The 12,722-nt window shown below is 34.7% G+C and overlaps 1 protein-coding gene across 1 annotated transcript in view; it reads left to right on the top strand.

Moving 5' to 3' along the window:
- RB195_020402 (uncharacterized protein) overlaps positions 1 to 12,722 on the top strand; it is a gene marked incomplete at both ends in the record, with an annotated part of 59,807 nt that overhangs the window by 11,859 nt on the left and 35,226 nt on the right. The window contains 7 exons of the mRNA XM_064188683.1: positions 6,658 to 6,742; positions 7,137 to 7,230; positions 8,252 to 8,360; positions 9,395 to 9,502; positions 9,585 to 9,665; positions 10,741 to 10,932; positions 11,363 to 11,440. Coding sequence (XP_064044564.1) covers positions 6,658 to 6,742; positions 7,137 to 7,230; positions 8,252 to 8,360; positions 9,395 to 9,502; positions 9,585 to 9,665; positions 10,741 to 10,932; positions 11,363 to 11,440 — 747 coding nt within the window. The remainder of the gene's footprint in view (positions 1 to 6,657; positions 6,743 to 7,136; positions 7,231 to 8,251; positions 8,361 to 9,394; positions 9,503 to 9,584; positions 9,666 to 10,740; positions 10,933 to 11,362; positions 11,441 to 12,722) is intronic.

Genomic DNA, 12,722 nt, shown 5'->3' on the forward strand with positions numbered 1-12,722 from the left:
TGCACTGGTCGTCACATCGGAGATGAAATAAGGTTAGATCGCTTCGCTTAAAACTGGTATTTTTTTTCTTTGGGAAATTTAATTAGAAACCTGGCGATTTCCCTATTGGTACGTAACGGTCTAAAATATTCAAAAATTATTACACTAAAATAAAAGTAAAATAATAAATGATAAAATAAATATTCAGTAATCTGAATCGGTCTAAAATAAAGTAAAATACAATTCCTGAAAAGAAATTTTGTACTTCTTTTTGAGATAAAATTGCTAAGGCACAAATATTCTCCCCTTTGATCTATTGATCGTTGTAATAGGATAATAAGATCCTAAGATCCCAAAAATTACATTCGTATCGCCGTTGTAACATATCCCTTACGGAAAATGATGACCGAAATTCACGCCAAAAAAAGGAAATTTGAACAGAATCAAATTTTATCTCTTAGTTCAGATGGATGTGAAATTTTTATTGAAGAGATTTTTTTTCTTAAAATCATAGCTTTGTGAGTTTTTCGGGAACTTTTGAGTTTTGAGAAAATATCGGCGCGCTACTCTTTTTTTCTTCTTTTCTCTTCTGTTTTTTCTTTGTTTATCAATCATTTTCTCGAATTTTTTCACAGTTTTCTGAAAAAGGGAACGTATTAATCGCATTCTTCATTTTTTTAGTCTGAAAATTAATTAACTTCTTTTCCTTACGTCTGATTCAACGCCAATAATTGACGTCGAAATATTCGAGCAATTATTATGTTCAATCTGTCGACCGATTTCTCTTTTTTTCCGGAAATTTCTTAGAGAACTAATCGAAATAGTAAAGAAAAATATTAAAAAAAATTGGTTTTTCTTGCAACAAATACCTAATGATGTTTGGAATAGGTGTCTGGGTTTTGTGCGTACCAAGCATAAGATTTGAAATCATTTTCTATACGTATGAAGAAAGAAAATAAAATATGATATCATTTCTGACGATGTTATGCTAACAGAATGAGATTTCTTGGATTTTTTTCCGGTGTTATTCAGTGATGTTCTTCGCCGCCTCGGACAACTTATCAGTTGTTTTCGCTCTATCGTTGTTTGAACTAATGCTGGTTTGCTCATATCTCGGAATTATGGCCGCTCAGCGACGTCTTTCTTTGTGGAATGAATAATCCATAGCTGATACATCTTCAACGTTCTGAAACTAATCCACCAATCCACTAAAATGTTTCCTGATTCATAGAAAAATTTAGTCGCTTTTGAAATAGATCTTAATAGATCTTAATTTCTCAAAAATTGTGGTCGATGACGCCGACGTCGCGAAAAACACGTCGTCGATCTGACTGCGTAAGGCGGTGTATGGAGGGATTAAAGGCATTTCGGAAGCAATTCATTGCCCTTTCCATAGGCCTTCCAGACATTTGACGAGAAAAAAAAAAGATCCAACGTTTGTGCAAAGGCGTTTCGTTTTGTTTTAATATCGTTGTCGTTTTCGACGAAATTCTCTGGGAAATTCCCTAATCCGATGCGTAGACAATAGTTCCATTTACTTTTAGTTTAGTCTTACAGTTAGTAGTTAGTTTAGTTTTTTTTTTAATTAATAGTTTAGTTTTTTTAACTTTTAAATACTATTCGCTTGTGCAGTTTTTTCGCGAAATTTTCTTCTTTTTTCTCTTTTCGTCAATTTTTTTTCTGATCAACGAGCTTCTTTTTTATCTTTGTTGTACGTTTTAAATTTTTTAAAATTTATTACGGTGTTTTTGTTAAGGTTTTTTTCTTGCGAATATTCCCTTAGTGGCTTGTGTTTCTCTAGTGTTTTCGATTTTTCTTTTGAGTGTTAGCGATCAAGTTCTCTTCAAGAGTCTTTCATCTTACTAAGGATAATTGCTCTCCATAAGCAATTTTTATTTTTCTTTTTCATTAAAATTCTTCATTCACAATTTTTCTGATGTTTGTCCATTTATTCTGTTTTGATTTTACCTTATCTGAGCATGGAAAAGTTTCTTTTAATAATTTTTAAATGAGTATCAATGTGGACTATTTTATGAAGAATTTGAAATTTTTTGAAACTTTACTTGATTCCTGAATTTATGTGCATTTTCTCTGTAACCTCTACATGAAAAAAGTAAGAAACTATAGCAGAAAATTTAAGGAAATAAAGCCGTTGACACTAACTCAATAGTTGTTTTCCTAGGAATGTTGATGGAGCCAGTAGGATTGCCCCATTTCCTTTTTTAGAGTGAGGAAAAGGCGGAGTGTTCGAGATATTTCAAGGAAAACTTTTCAATTTCGATCACTCCTCATCTCTTTTTTTTCCATTTTTTTTTATTTCGATTCATTCGTTTTCGTTCATTTCTATAATTTTTCTCTAGAGGGAAATTTCTCTCCTTTCTATTAATGTAACAATAATGTAATTCTCATAGTATACAGTAAAAAAAAAATTGAGGTACTCACGTGTAATTCATATGCACTCAACGTTATCCAGCTGTTTCGCCATAGCAGATGATCGAGAACGGGTAACGCTTTACGTTTACGATTCTTTTCCATCGTTTTGAGGATTTTTCGAGAGGGGGGAGGAATCCGTCCGTCCGTAGCCGCTGCGGTGAGATTCGCTGTGTGCAGATCTTCGGCCCCTCGGCACCGGTGTCGTTCGTTTCTCGCTTTCTTACTCTCTTCATCTCATTCATTATTACCCCGATTCCGTTCGAGGAATACCGAAGTGGTCTGGTCCACTTATCTTCTGGATGCTTCAACCGCTTCAATCTTAAGTTTTTGGTCTCGTATGGATTTCTGATTTCTGTGAAACTCTTTAATTGTTGTTTTTCTACGCGCTAGAAACCAGTTTATACAGCTTCAAACCTGAAAAAAGTTGAGCTCAGAGGTGTTGAAGGAGATAATCGAGTTTGTACTGAGTGATGTTCGATGTGTTTCCATTTCTTCTTCATTCTTTTCCGTTTTCTTCCCTCTTCGGCCGCTAAAACTCATCCTCAAACGAATACAAATTTGCAATTATTTATTCAATCCAATTTATTATCATTTATCATCTATTATTTTGTTTTTTGTTTTTAATTTATTATTATATTTTATATTACTTAGTAATTATTCTTTTGAAAAGCGTATCAGAATTGGAGGAAAATTTCTAAGATGTCTACAAATATGGATTTGTTTAAATTGTGAAATAATTGACCTATTTGTTTAACCTTAACCCTGGTTCTTGAATTTTTCTTTCAGAATTCTCCACTAATTGCCCTCTTTATACTATTCTCCACTAAAATTCAATTATTCGCCTCTTTTTTGTACCAATCTACCCTATCTGGCTATTCATGACCCTCAGGATATGCAAACAAATTAGAATGGAGCAAAATTTTTTTCAAAGAGGTCTACACATTTCTCTGATTAAATTGTGGAATAATTGATTTATATGGTTTTTTGTTTAAAGTAGATTTCAAAAGTGAGAAGAATATGCAATAAAGAAAACTTTTTCCGGAATAAAATTATGCAAAACGCATCATTTGCATGAAATATTTGAAAAAAAAATTATTCCCCCTTTCAAATTAAAATTCTGTCATATTCACTATACAGTAATTATTAATAATCTTAATCTTTTCCCTTAATCTAATTATTTCGGTTAGATAAGAAAAATATCTTAAACTTTAAACCTAAAAGTGCTTCAAATCCGGAACTTTAGAGAATTAGGTGATTCGTATACATTTGCATCAGTGCTGTTTAGTTTATTTTACTATCCTCGGAACATCCTTGAATTGAAGTGCAGTGGCAATTCTGCCAGAAAAAAGATGAATTTTTTTCTTAGCCCTTAACGATGGACATCTTTGTTCAGGTTTATGCGCATCGACGCATTTTCCTGGAATGATTCTAGGAAAAATAGCTCAACACATCCCCAGTCACCACCACCACCAACACCACCCACCATCTTTTTCGATTCCGAAAACACTCTCCCATCCATGATCGTGTCATATTTCCGGCAAGCGCACGTTTACGCGTTCTTCTTCTTCGATTTCACATTTTCCCATTGTGTTTTGTTATGAATACATGACTTCCCGGCCGTTCACACGATAAAAAAAACGTTCGAATGAATGGAATCCAATGTTTATCACGATGTTTGCTCGAATAAAATTCAAAAAGCCCGAAACTTGGTGGATTTTTCTTTCCAGAGAAAATGAAAGAGAGAAATCGTTAGGATTAAAGATAGGATTTCATAAAATCGTGAATGGAAATAATAATAGAAGACTGGAAGACTGGTTCTTCAAGGGAATTTTCTGAAAAAAAAAACATCCAAATAAATAACTCTCAGAAAAAAACACGTTAGAAAAAGTTAAAGAGTTAAGAGAATCAAGGATTAGAAAAATTATGTGCATTGCTTTTTTTTGGGAAAAGGTTTTAGGAAAACTTCTAGGAAGAATATTTGTGAATGACTATTGACTGACTACTGGATAACAAACAAGTGTGGATGATTCCGAGGGTTTTGACAACGTCATAAAGCAACGCTCGTAAAATTTCGTGTTTTTCTTACCTTGAAAAAGTTCGCCTGAACATCTGGTAATCAGCTATGTATTCTCAGTTCAGTGCCGCTAAGCACCCGGTGTTTTCCCGTGTAATTTTCTAGCTACTGGTTACTGTATTTACGAATTATTCATGTTCTTTTCAACTTTTTTATTATTTTCCTCTTTTGTCTTATCCATATTATATTATTATTATTATTATTTTATAATAATACTTCATGGGTTCCAGCTTTGTTCTCACTATGCAATAGGCTGCAAGCGTTTTCGTTTTTAGTATAATCGATATGTTTTCGAGGTACTTACGCCCATAATGCATGCAATTCCTATTTGAAATTTGTTTCTTTGAATAATTCCTTTTCATATTTTTATTCCGCACAATCAGTTTAATTTTGAGTGTCCTGATTTCAATTTTAATTCTTGTGAACTTGTGAGAAAGAGAAGAAAAATTATGGTTACAGGAAAAAAATCCTCTTTATGTGCTTATAACAGTACAAAATACTTAAGAACCATAAATAAATAAATAAATAAATTGATTAATCATCATACATGTGTAAATCAATTAATCAATTAGTCGTAGATGTGTAAAGAGTTTCGAAGAGTAACTGTATGATACTTGTAATGTGTCTGGGTATGTGCATGGAATTCTGGAAATTTCGGAAAAAAAATTGACGTGGTTTGACCTCATGCATCAAAAATTTTGAAACTACATACGGTTCCATACTTTTGTGATAGAGTGGGTGAAGTTTCTACCGTATCAATCCGCTTAGGATTCGCCCACGCGTTCGACTGCAACTCAGACTTCGTTTGAGGTTTATGAACGCGTGCCTAGCCTATACAATGACTTTTGAAGGCGAGCCGATTCCATGGAGTCAGTGTTTTTGCTCTCCTAGACAAGTCTGATACCAATTTCGCGAGCACGGAGGGATAAAAGAGCTGGTTGGCACTAGAGCGGTATCGAACTATTGATTGTGTAGTTGCGGAGGAGCCACTTACCAACTGCTCCACGCCCACCCAATTTTGCAGTAATACCACTTTTCGATTTCGATTAGTCGATCAAGAAAGTGTTTGAAATAAAGGGCCACCCAAATTTTGAAAGATTGGGAACTATTTTGCATTGTTCAGATATTTTGAAAAAATATTTTGAGACCTATGGTAGGCCCGAACTTTGCTGGTGGACAATTCCAGTCTGCGTGGATTTTCATAGTTAGCTTCATCTTTTTATTATCCACCTTTGTTTTGTGAGATTTAATGCGCTACTCCTTCTGTAGTTTCTAGTGTTCAGGTAGAATTCTCCCTAATTCCGGACTCGATGATACGAAATAGAACTTCTGTAATTTATTTTTCCGTTGAATGGCTGCATAGTGTAGTTTTTTTTGTGCGAAAAATCCCTGCTTTTCTCTCCTAATTCTATGTCTTTTTAAAACATGCCATCACTTTTCCGGCGTTTTTCTGCCCTACTGCTAATTTTCACTTCTTGTGATTTCGCCGTTTGCACCTACTGCGCCGTTCCTAAACTTCTCAGGAAGTTACCTAGCTTAAACTCTTCTCCTTCCCCGAAAAATTACTTTCGTATTATATGAAAAATATTAAGGCTTTTAGACATATTATTCATTCCTTTATAGCATATTTATTTAATAAACGAAATTTTTTAGAAATTGTGAAGGTTCGCAATTTGCAGTTCACATTTCATCATTTTCAACGAACATACATTACTCCTCCATTTAAGGTATAAATAAACAAATAAATCTAAAATTTTGATTTAAGGATGTAAGACATATAGATATGAAAGTATGTAAGGGTGTAATTAAATAAGTAAATAAATATGAATAAATAAATATGACACTTCGTGTTTCAGTTGCAACTTATGCTACAAATTGCACGCAAATCTTTATCAAAGACTCTCAGAAACAGGCCTAACTGATTCTGAAAAGTCACCTAATTCTCTAAAATTTTGGATTTGAAACGCCTATGGGTTTAATAATGGTATTTTTTTTATCTAACCCAAATAATTAGATTAAGGGAAAAGATTAAGATTATTAGTAATTATTTAAACTAATGGAATGATTGCTTTATAGCCGATTTATTTTTTTTTACGAGCGGAATTTCAGGAATGGAAAACTTTTTGGAGGACAGAATTTGACCCACTTTACGAATTTTTGTTAATTTTCAGAGTTCAACCGAAGTGTACACGACTTGCCAACGTACGGCCACCTTACAACGGCGGCATTCAACGTATCAGGATATCGAGGGAAATGGTAATTACACGTTTTACGTCCATTATTTTCCGTCAGCATAGGAACATAGGAGGAGGAGAAGGCGGAGGTTGGATTCGATTGAAGATGATGCTCCGGAAGAGTTGAAATTCCCTATTTGCCTTGAGGCGTTTAAATGAGTTTTAGTTTAACGATCTATTATTGTCATGTTATTTTTCATTTTATCTATTTTTTTTAATTTCTTAAAATCTTCTATTGTGTCCTATTCACCGCAATTCTTCGTAGATGTCGTAGCTTCTTAATTTAATTTACTTTAATTTAATTTTAATGAATAATTTTTGGAATCGCCCTCTCCTTCTGGAATGTTTTTTCCCTATTGATTGATTTTATTGATTGATTTTAAGAGTCACTCTTATGTTTTTTTTTTAAATTTTAGATGAACACAACCAGTTAATGGACCTCGATCGAATTTTAAGCGATCGCATCGATGGGCTTGAAATCGCCTTCGAACGAACGAAAGCGTGGAGCACGTAAGTGTTCACGTTTTATTTTTATCTTCTTGGAATTACCGTAGCGAGTAATTTTTTCAATTTCTCAGCTTTCCTCTTGTAATGGACCTTCTGGATTCTTCTTTAATTCATTGTCTATTGGAAAATTACCAGTTTTTCTTCTTTGCTACTCTTGTGATCCGCCAAACTTCCGCAGAAAATCTTATCGTACAGCATCTTTTTTTTTCTGAATATTTCTTTTCTCCTTCCATATTTTCTGGAAGTTATCCATTTGGATTTTTTGAAAGAATATCATTAAAAAAATTCTTTTTTAACTCCTTATTACCTACTTCTATTCGCGCCTTTCTATTCTTATTCTGCAATGAATCCTTTTTTATTCTCTTTTATATTATTTCATATTATTAACATTAATATTTTATGGTATTTATTATCCACTTTTATTTTCTTATTTCAGAAAGCTATTTTTTTAATTTTCAATAGTAGTGGAATTTTCAAGATTTCAATACATATTAATCATCGTTTTCGAATTTCTATTCCAAAAATCCACAGAAGAGAACCTTCAAAAATGTGAAAAAAATGGTGAGGTAACATTTTCTAATTGGATAATTGTGTAACTGGAATCATCTAAAAATACTCCATACTGAAGTTTTCTAAACAAAAATCGACTACTTTTCAAAGATGTAAAAAATGCGTGAAAATAGGATTTATGACAATATCCATAATTTTTTATGACTATTATGACTGTCATGACAATCCAATATTTTTTTTTGAGAATGGTGAGAAAAAAATCTTTTCTGACCGGGAACCTTATTTCAAAAATCTTATTTATTCTGGTGTAAACAAGAACAGAAAAGAAATGTCTTGTTTTCGATCTTCATCCAAGCTGCAAAGAGTCGTAAATTTTCCTGTTTTTCCTCAATTAAGTAGCCATTTCTTTGTTTTTCATTGGTAATTTATTTAATTTATTTTATTAGTAATTTGTTTTGCTTTCTTCTCCTATCGGCTTTCCGTCTTTGTTTACCTCGAAGATTCTCGATTTCAGCTACTCGAAGGACCTCTTATCATATATCCGATCTCGACTTCAGCTGGAACAAGACCACGCGCGACGAGTGACGGCGTTGGTGGAAGCGTGCCGGCGAGATATCGCTAAGGTCTGCCTGCCATTCCAGAAATTTAGCGGGGGCCACGAAAACAAAGAATACAATTTCTATAAACAAGCGAAATTGAAGGTAAAGATAAGATCAATCCGCTTCGGATGCGCTAACGCGTTTTACTGGAATTCGTAGTCGTTGAGGTAATCGTCAGTGGTTTGGCCTATGCAGTGAATGACTTACGGGCCCAGGAGATGATCAAGACAGTGTTTTTACCCTCTTAGACAGCTCTTGTGCCAATGTATCGACCTCGGAGGGATGAAAGGCTTGGTTAGCACCAGAGCGGTTTCGAGTCCTCCACCGTGTGGCCACAACGAACCCATAACCGACTGCGCCACACTCTTTTTTTCCCGGATCTTTTTAATTTTGTTACTACAAATCAATTGTCAATAGTGTAATTATCATCATTATCAGTAGTATCTAGCCACCGAATGAATGAAGTCCCAATGTCCCTGTTCCAAAAAGGAGAGGGACTAACTGTGACCGCAAAAAAGTCGCTACATTGTACGTTTTTTGAGGTCATCGAGGTCTTTGATAGTTTTTTTCCGCGAAGATGCTGCTTCAAATTCTGGACCAGGTGATAGTCGGATGGGGTAAGGTCCGGAGCTATAGGAAAGGTGAGGCACGGTCGTCCAGTCCAGACCCCCAGGAAATTACCGCGTTACCTTTGCCGTGTGAAATCTCGTCTGCCAAATTTCTGGAGTTGCCTTACATAGAGATTGGCACTGACTTTTTCATTATCCATAACCCGTTACAGAAACTTCTCGAAAAGGACCACAATAAAATTTCAAGATCAAAAACTAGAAAAAAAAAGATATGCAAAGATGTAATATCTGGATGTGATAACAAATTACATCAAATACGGACCATTTTTTCCCCCTACCATTTCCCATCTCTTACTAGAATTAATGTCCCCAAAAATTAAGTGGAAATTTGTTGGAGGTCATTGGATCATAAATTTTTCCTGCCCTTTTAGTGCAGATTGTATTCTCCTCATATTCCACGTTTTCGATGGATTATATCCTTCATTTCAGCCTTTCATGCCGCTTCGTGATGTGTTCGAAAGCAGTTTTGACAGCGATATCGATTTGGTCGCTAGAACGAAAGAAACAACAGACCACCTTAAAGCACGTGTTGTTGAGGTGTGGAGAGTTTTTTCCCCTCTAATGTTTCTGATTGAACCATCGAGAAACTATGTACATATAGTAAATCCCAAAATTTTAGGCCCTTGATGCTCGCCGCAAAGAGCATGACATCCAACGGGGTGCACTGAAATTAGAATGGACAAAGTTGACAAAATCTCTGGTGAGATTTTCTCGATGGTCAGGGGATGAAGATGATATCAGGGAGAATTTTCCTTAAATCCAAGCGAGCTTCTTTTTTCCGCACCTCCCTCTATTCAACACGATACATCAGATTTTCATATTGATTTTTCTGGACACCGCTATAACAGTTTTATTACGTGCCTCTTATCCGCTAACTATTTATGAGGACAAACAGCTGGGAGAAGGAAAAAATCGTTTTCCTCGTTTTCAGAAAGCAAGAGGATATTTTACATCTTTTGAATTAAAAATGGATGCATCTGGATTTCATCGATGAAATACTTCAGAATTTCAGATTTGAAGACTTGTTTACTTAACACCTTTTTATTTATTTTTATATAATTACCTATTATGCTTTTTTTACTACTACGTTTTACTACAAAGATTTATTTACTGTTGATTTGTAACGAGAAAACAATAAAATATAAACATAATTCACCACAACAAAAACCAATGACCTAAAATTTAATCCTTGCAGCCGGTTTCATATTGCCGTGAATAATTTTGTGCTGTAATTTATGAATAGCAAAAAAATATGAAAATTAGCAAGAGAAAAACTAAGAAGGCTTTTTTTTCGTTTCGCAAAATGGAGAACGAATTGGAGTTGAATTGAAACCGCGACCGATTCAGTCGATTCCTGAAATACTTGTACTATCATCCAGGATTTTCTTTATTTTCCAAAAAAAAAAAAGTAAACGCTCGCTATATTGCATCATCTTTTTGAAGCCGATACTTGTCAGATTTACTTCTTTAAAATAAAACATTCAAAGTATGATAATGAGGCTAAATTCTGTCCACATTTTCTCATTTGTAGCAGTTCATCGAATAATTTAAGCAGTGAACTATTCAACTATTTTTTTTATTTTTCATTGTATTATTATTATTATTTTTATTGTATTTTTCTTTATTTTTTGTTTTATTTGTTTTTTAAATTTCTTTTCATCGAATAGTTTAACTAATTAACTATTCAACTATTTTTTCAAAGAAAAAATCGCTGAAAAATAAAAATAAAAATAAATTTCTATAAGTAAAAAAAAATCTCTACAAAAATTTTCCAGCATGACAGCGAGGATATGGTGGAAAAATGTCGCGTAACGCTTAAGTTACGCGAAGAATCGCTACGAAAAGCGCGTGAGAACGCTTTACGATCTGAATCGATCAATATTTCACCGTCGATGAGCACGGATCCAATGAAACGACGTAGGGAGATGGAAAAGAAGAAGCGTATCGAGGAAGAGGCTGTTATTAAGGTGTGCATTGTTGGTGTTTCGGGATTTCTCCGCCATATGCGCCAAAGTGGTGGGCGAGGAAGGGGTGGGAGAGGGGGATTCCCTCAGATAATCCGGAATTTTGCTCTTCTATTGATTTTTTTTCGTAGTCTTTTTTTAGTTTAGTATAATACTCATTCAGTTTCAGTTTTTAGAGCTTTCTGAGGAAATGAATTGGAATGACCTGCCCCCTCCCACTCTCCACCCCTGAGGCACATAGCACCCTGATTTCCTTTCTTTCTTGGTTTTTGTATCCGTTAATTTTTCGCCGACTTTTTTTTTGAATTCTAGGCCTTCGAGGGATTTTCAAAGTTATAGGCGCCTAAAGAATTTCGAAAATATTGAGCTATGATAAATTCTTCCAATCCAACTTTTCTCTTTTTTATATGAGGTAACTTTTCCGAGATTTTAGAAAGTTGAAGCGGAAAAGCACCTCGCTGTTTGCTCTGCGGAACTGCGGCGAAAAAGGAAAGAGCTCGAGTGTGCAAAGGTAAACGTCATTTCCTTTGTTTTTCTCTTTTTTTTCTTTGTTTTGCAACTTGATGAACGCTTCTAAAAATCATATGCTATTTTTGCAAGGACCATTCGAAGCCACAGTGAAGTTACAGAATTAGGAGTGTTTAAAAAATGTATGATAAAGTTTGGGAAAATTTTTGGGAATACCTGGTGTCAAATTTTCCATTATTTTCACACTTGTTTTCGCTGGTGAGGATCAAAGTTGGCAATCTTTCCTTTTCTTTTCTCAATCTTTTCTATCAAAATAATGAAAAGTAATAATTGAATGATTAATAATTAATTTTGTAACAAAAAAATTATAATTGAGCTTAGAACATTGATGAGTCATTTTACGACAGCAATATAATTCAAATAATTTTATGAAAATGACATAAGCATGTATGGAAACTGTATATGAGAATTTTGTTGATTCTCAATCAAATTTTCAAAAATTCAACATCCAGATTTCCAAACTACTCGAACCCTCTAAAATAAACGAATAGTTCGAATCCCTCTGTTTGCTGTGGATCCGAGTGAATTAACGATTCGGGTATTCAAACATTCGAAATTTTCATAGCAGTTTTTTTTTCTCGTTTGGCATCGTAGATCCAATGGAAGGGTATGTCCATGCATAACCACTACGTCTGTGTTTCAATAATAAAGTCTGGGACCCTTTGAGGTAGTGGCTTATTATTGATGGGACCTCAATAAGCTCTCCGTCTATAACCAATAAGTACCGCAGTCGTTCAAACGAGAATTGCGACCGGGATCGGGCCGGATCAATTCTCTGTTTCTGTCGCTCCTGAGTTTCTTGCTCACTAGTTCTGGATAATAACCCTTCGGTCTTGGGATGGGACCTCCACGTGCTCCCCGCCCATAATCAATTTCCATTGAATTCGAAGCAGCCATTTCAACGACATTTGCCACAGATTCGGTGACGGTCAACTCTGCACTAGTCCCTCACCCCTCTTTTCCTGAATTTCTTGCTTTCTGGTTTTGTATAATAACTTTTTTTTGCCTCCACCATCTCATATTCCGATGGATATACGGATGACGTTAGAAGAGATCCTATGGAGAGCATTTAATTACATATGCACCTACGTTTCGAACGAAGAGAAAAAAAACAACATCAAACGAACTCATAGGAGGCGTGGTAGCTGAGGAGTTGAGCAAAAATAATGGAAAATAACGAACTTTCATGCGAATGAAAGTACATTCACGTTGTGCGTCCCGACACGAGAATGGCGCCACCGCTCATTGAACATCTATGGCAGCTA

Source organism: Necator americanus, chromosome II, assembly GCF_031761385.1.
Source record: "Necator americanus strain Aroian chromosome II, whole genome shotgun sequence".
Lineage (NCBI taxonomy): Eukaryota > Metazoa > Nematoda > Chromadorea > Rhabditida > Ancylostomatidae > Necator > Necator americanus.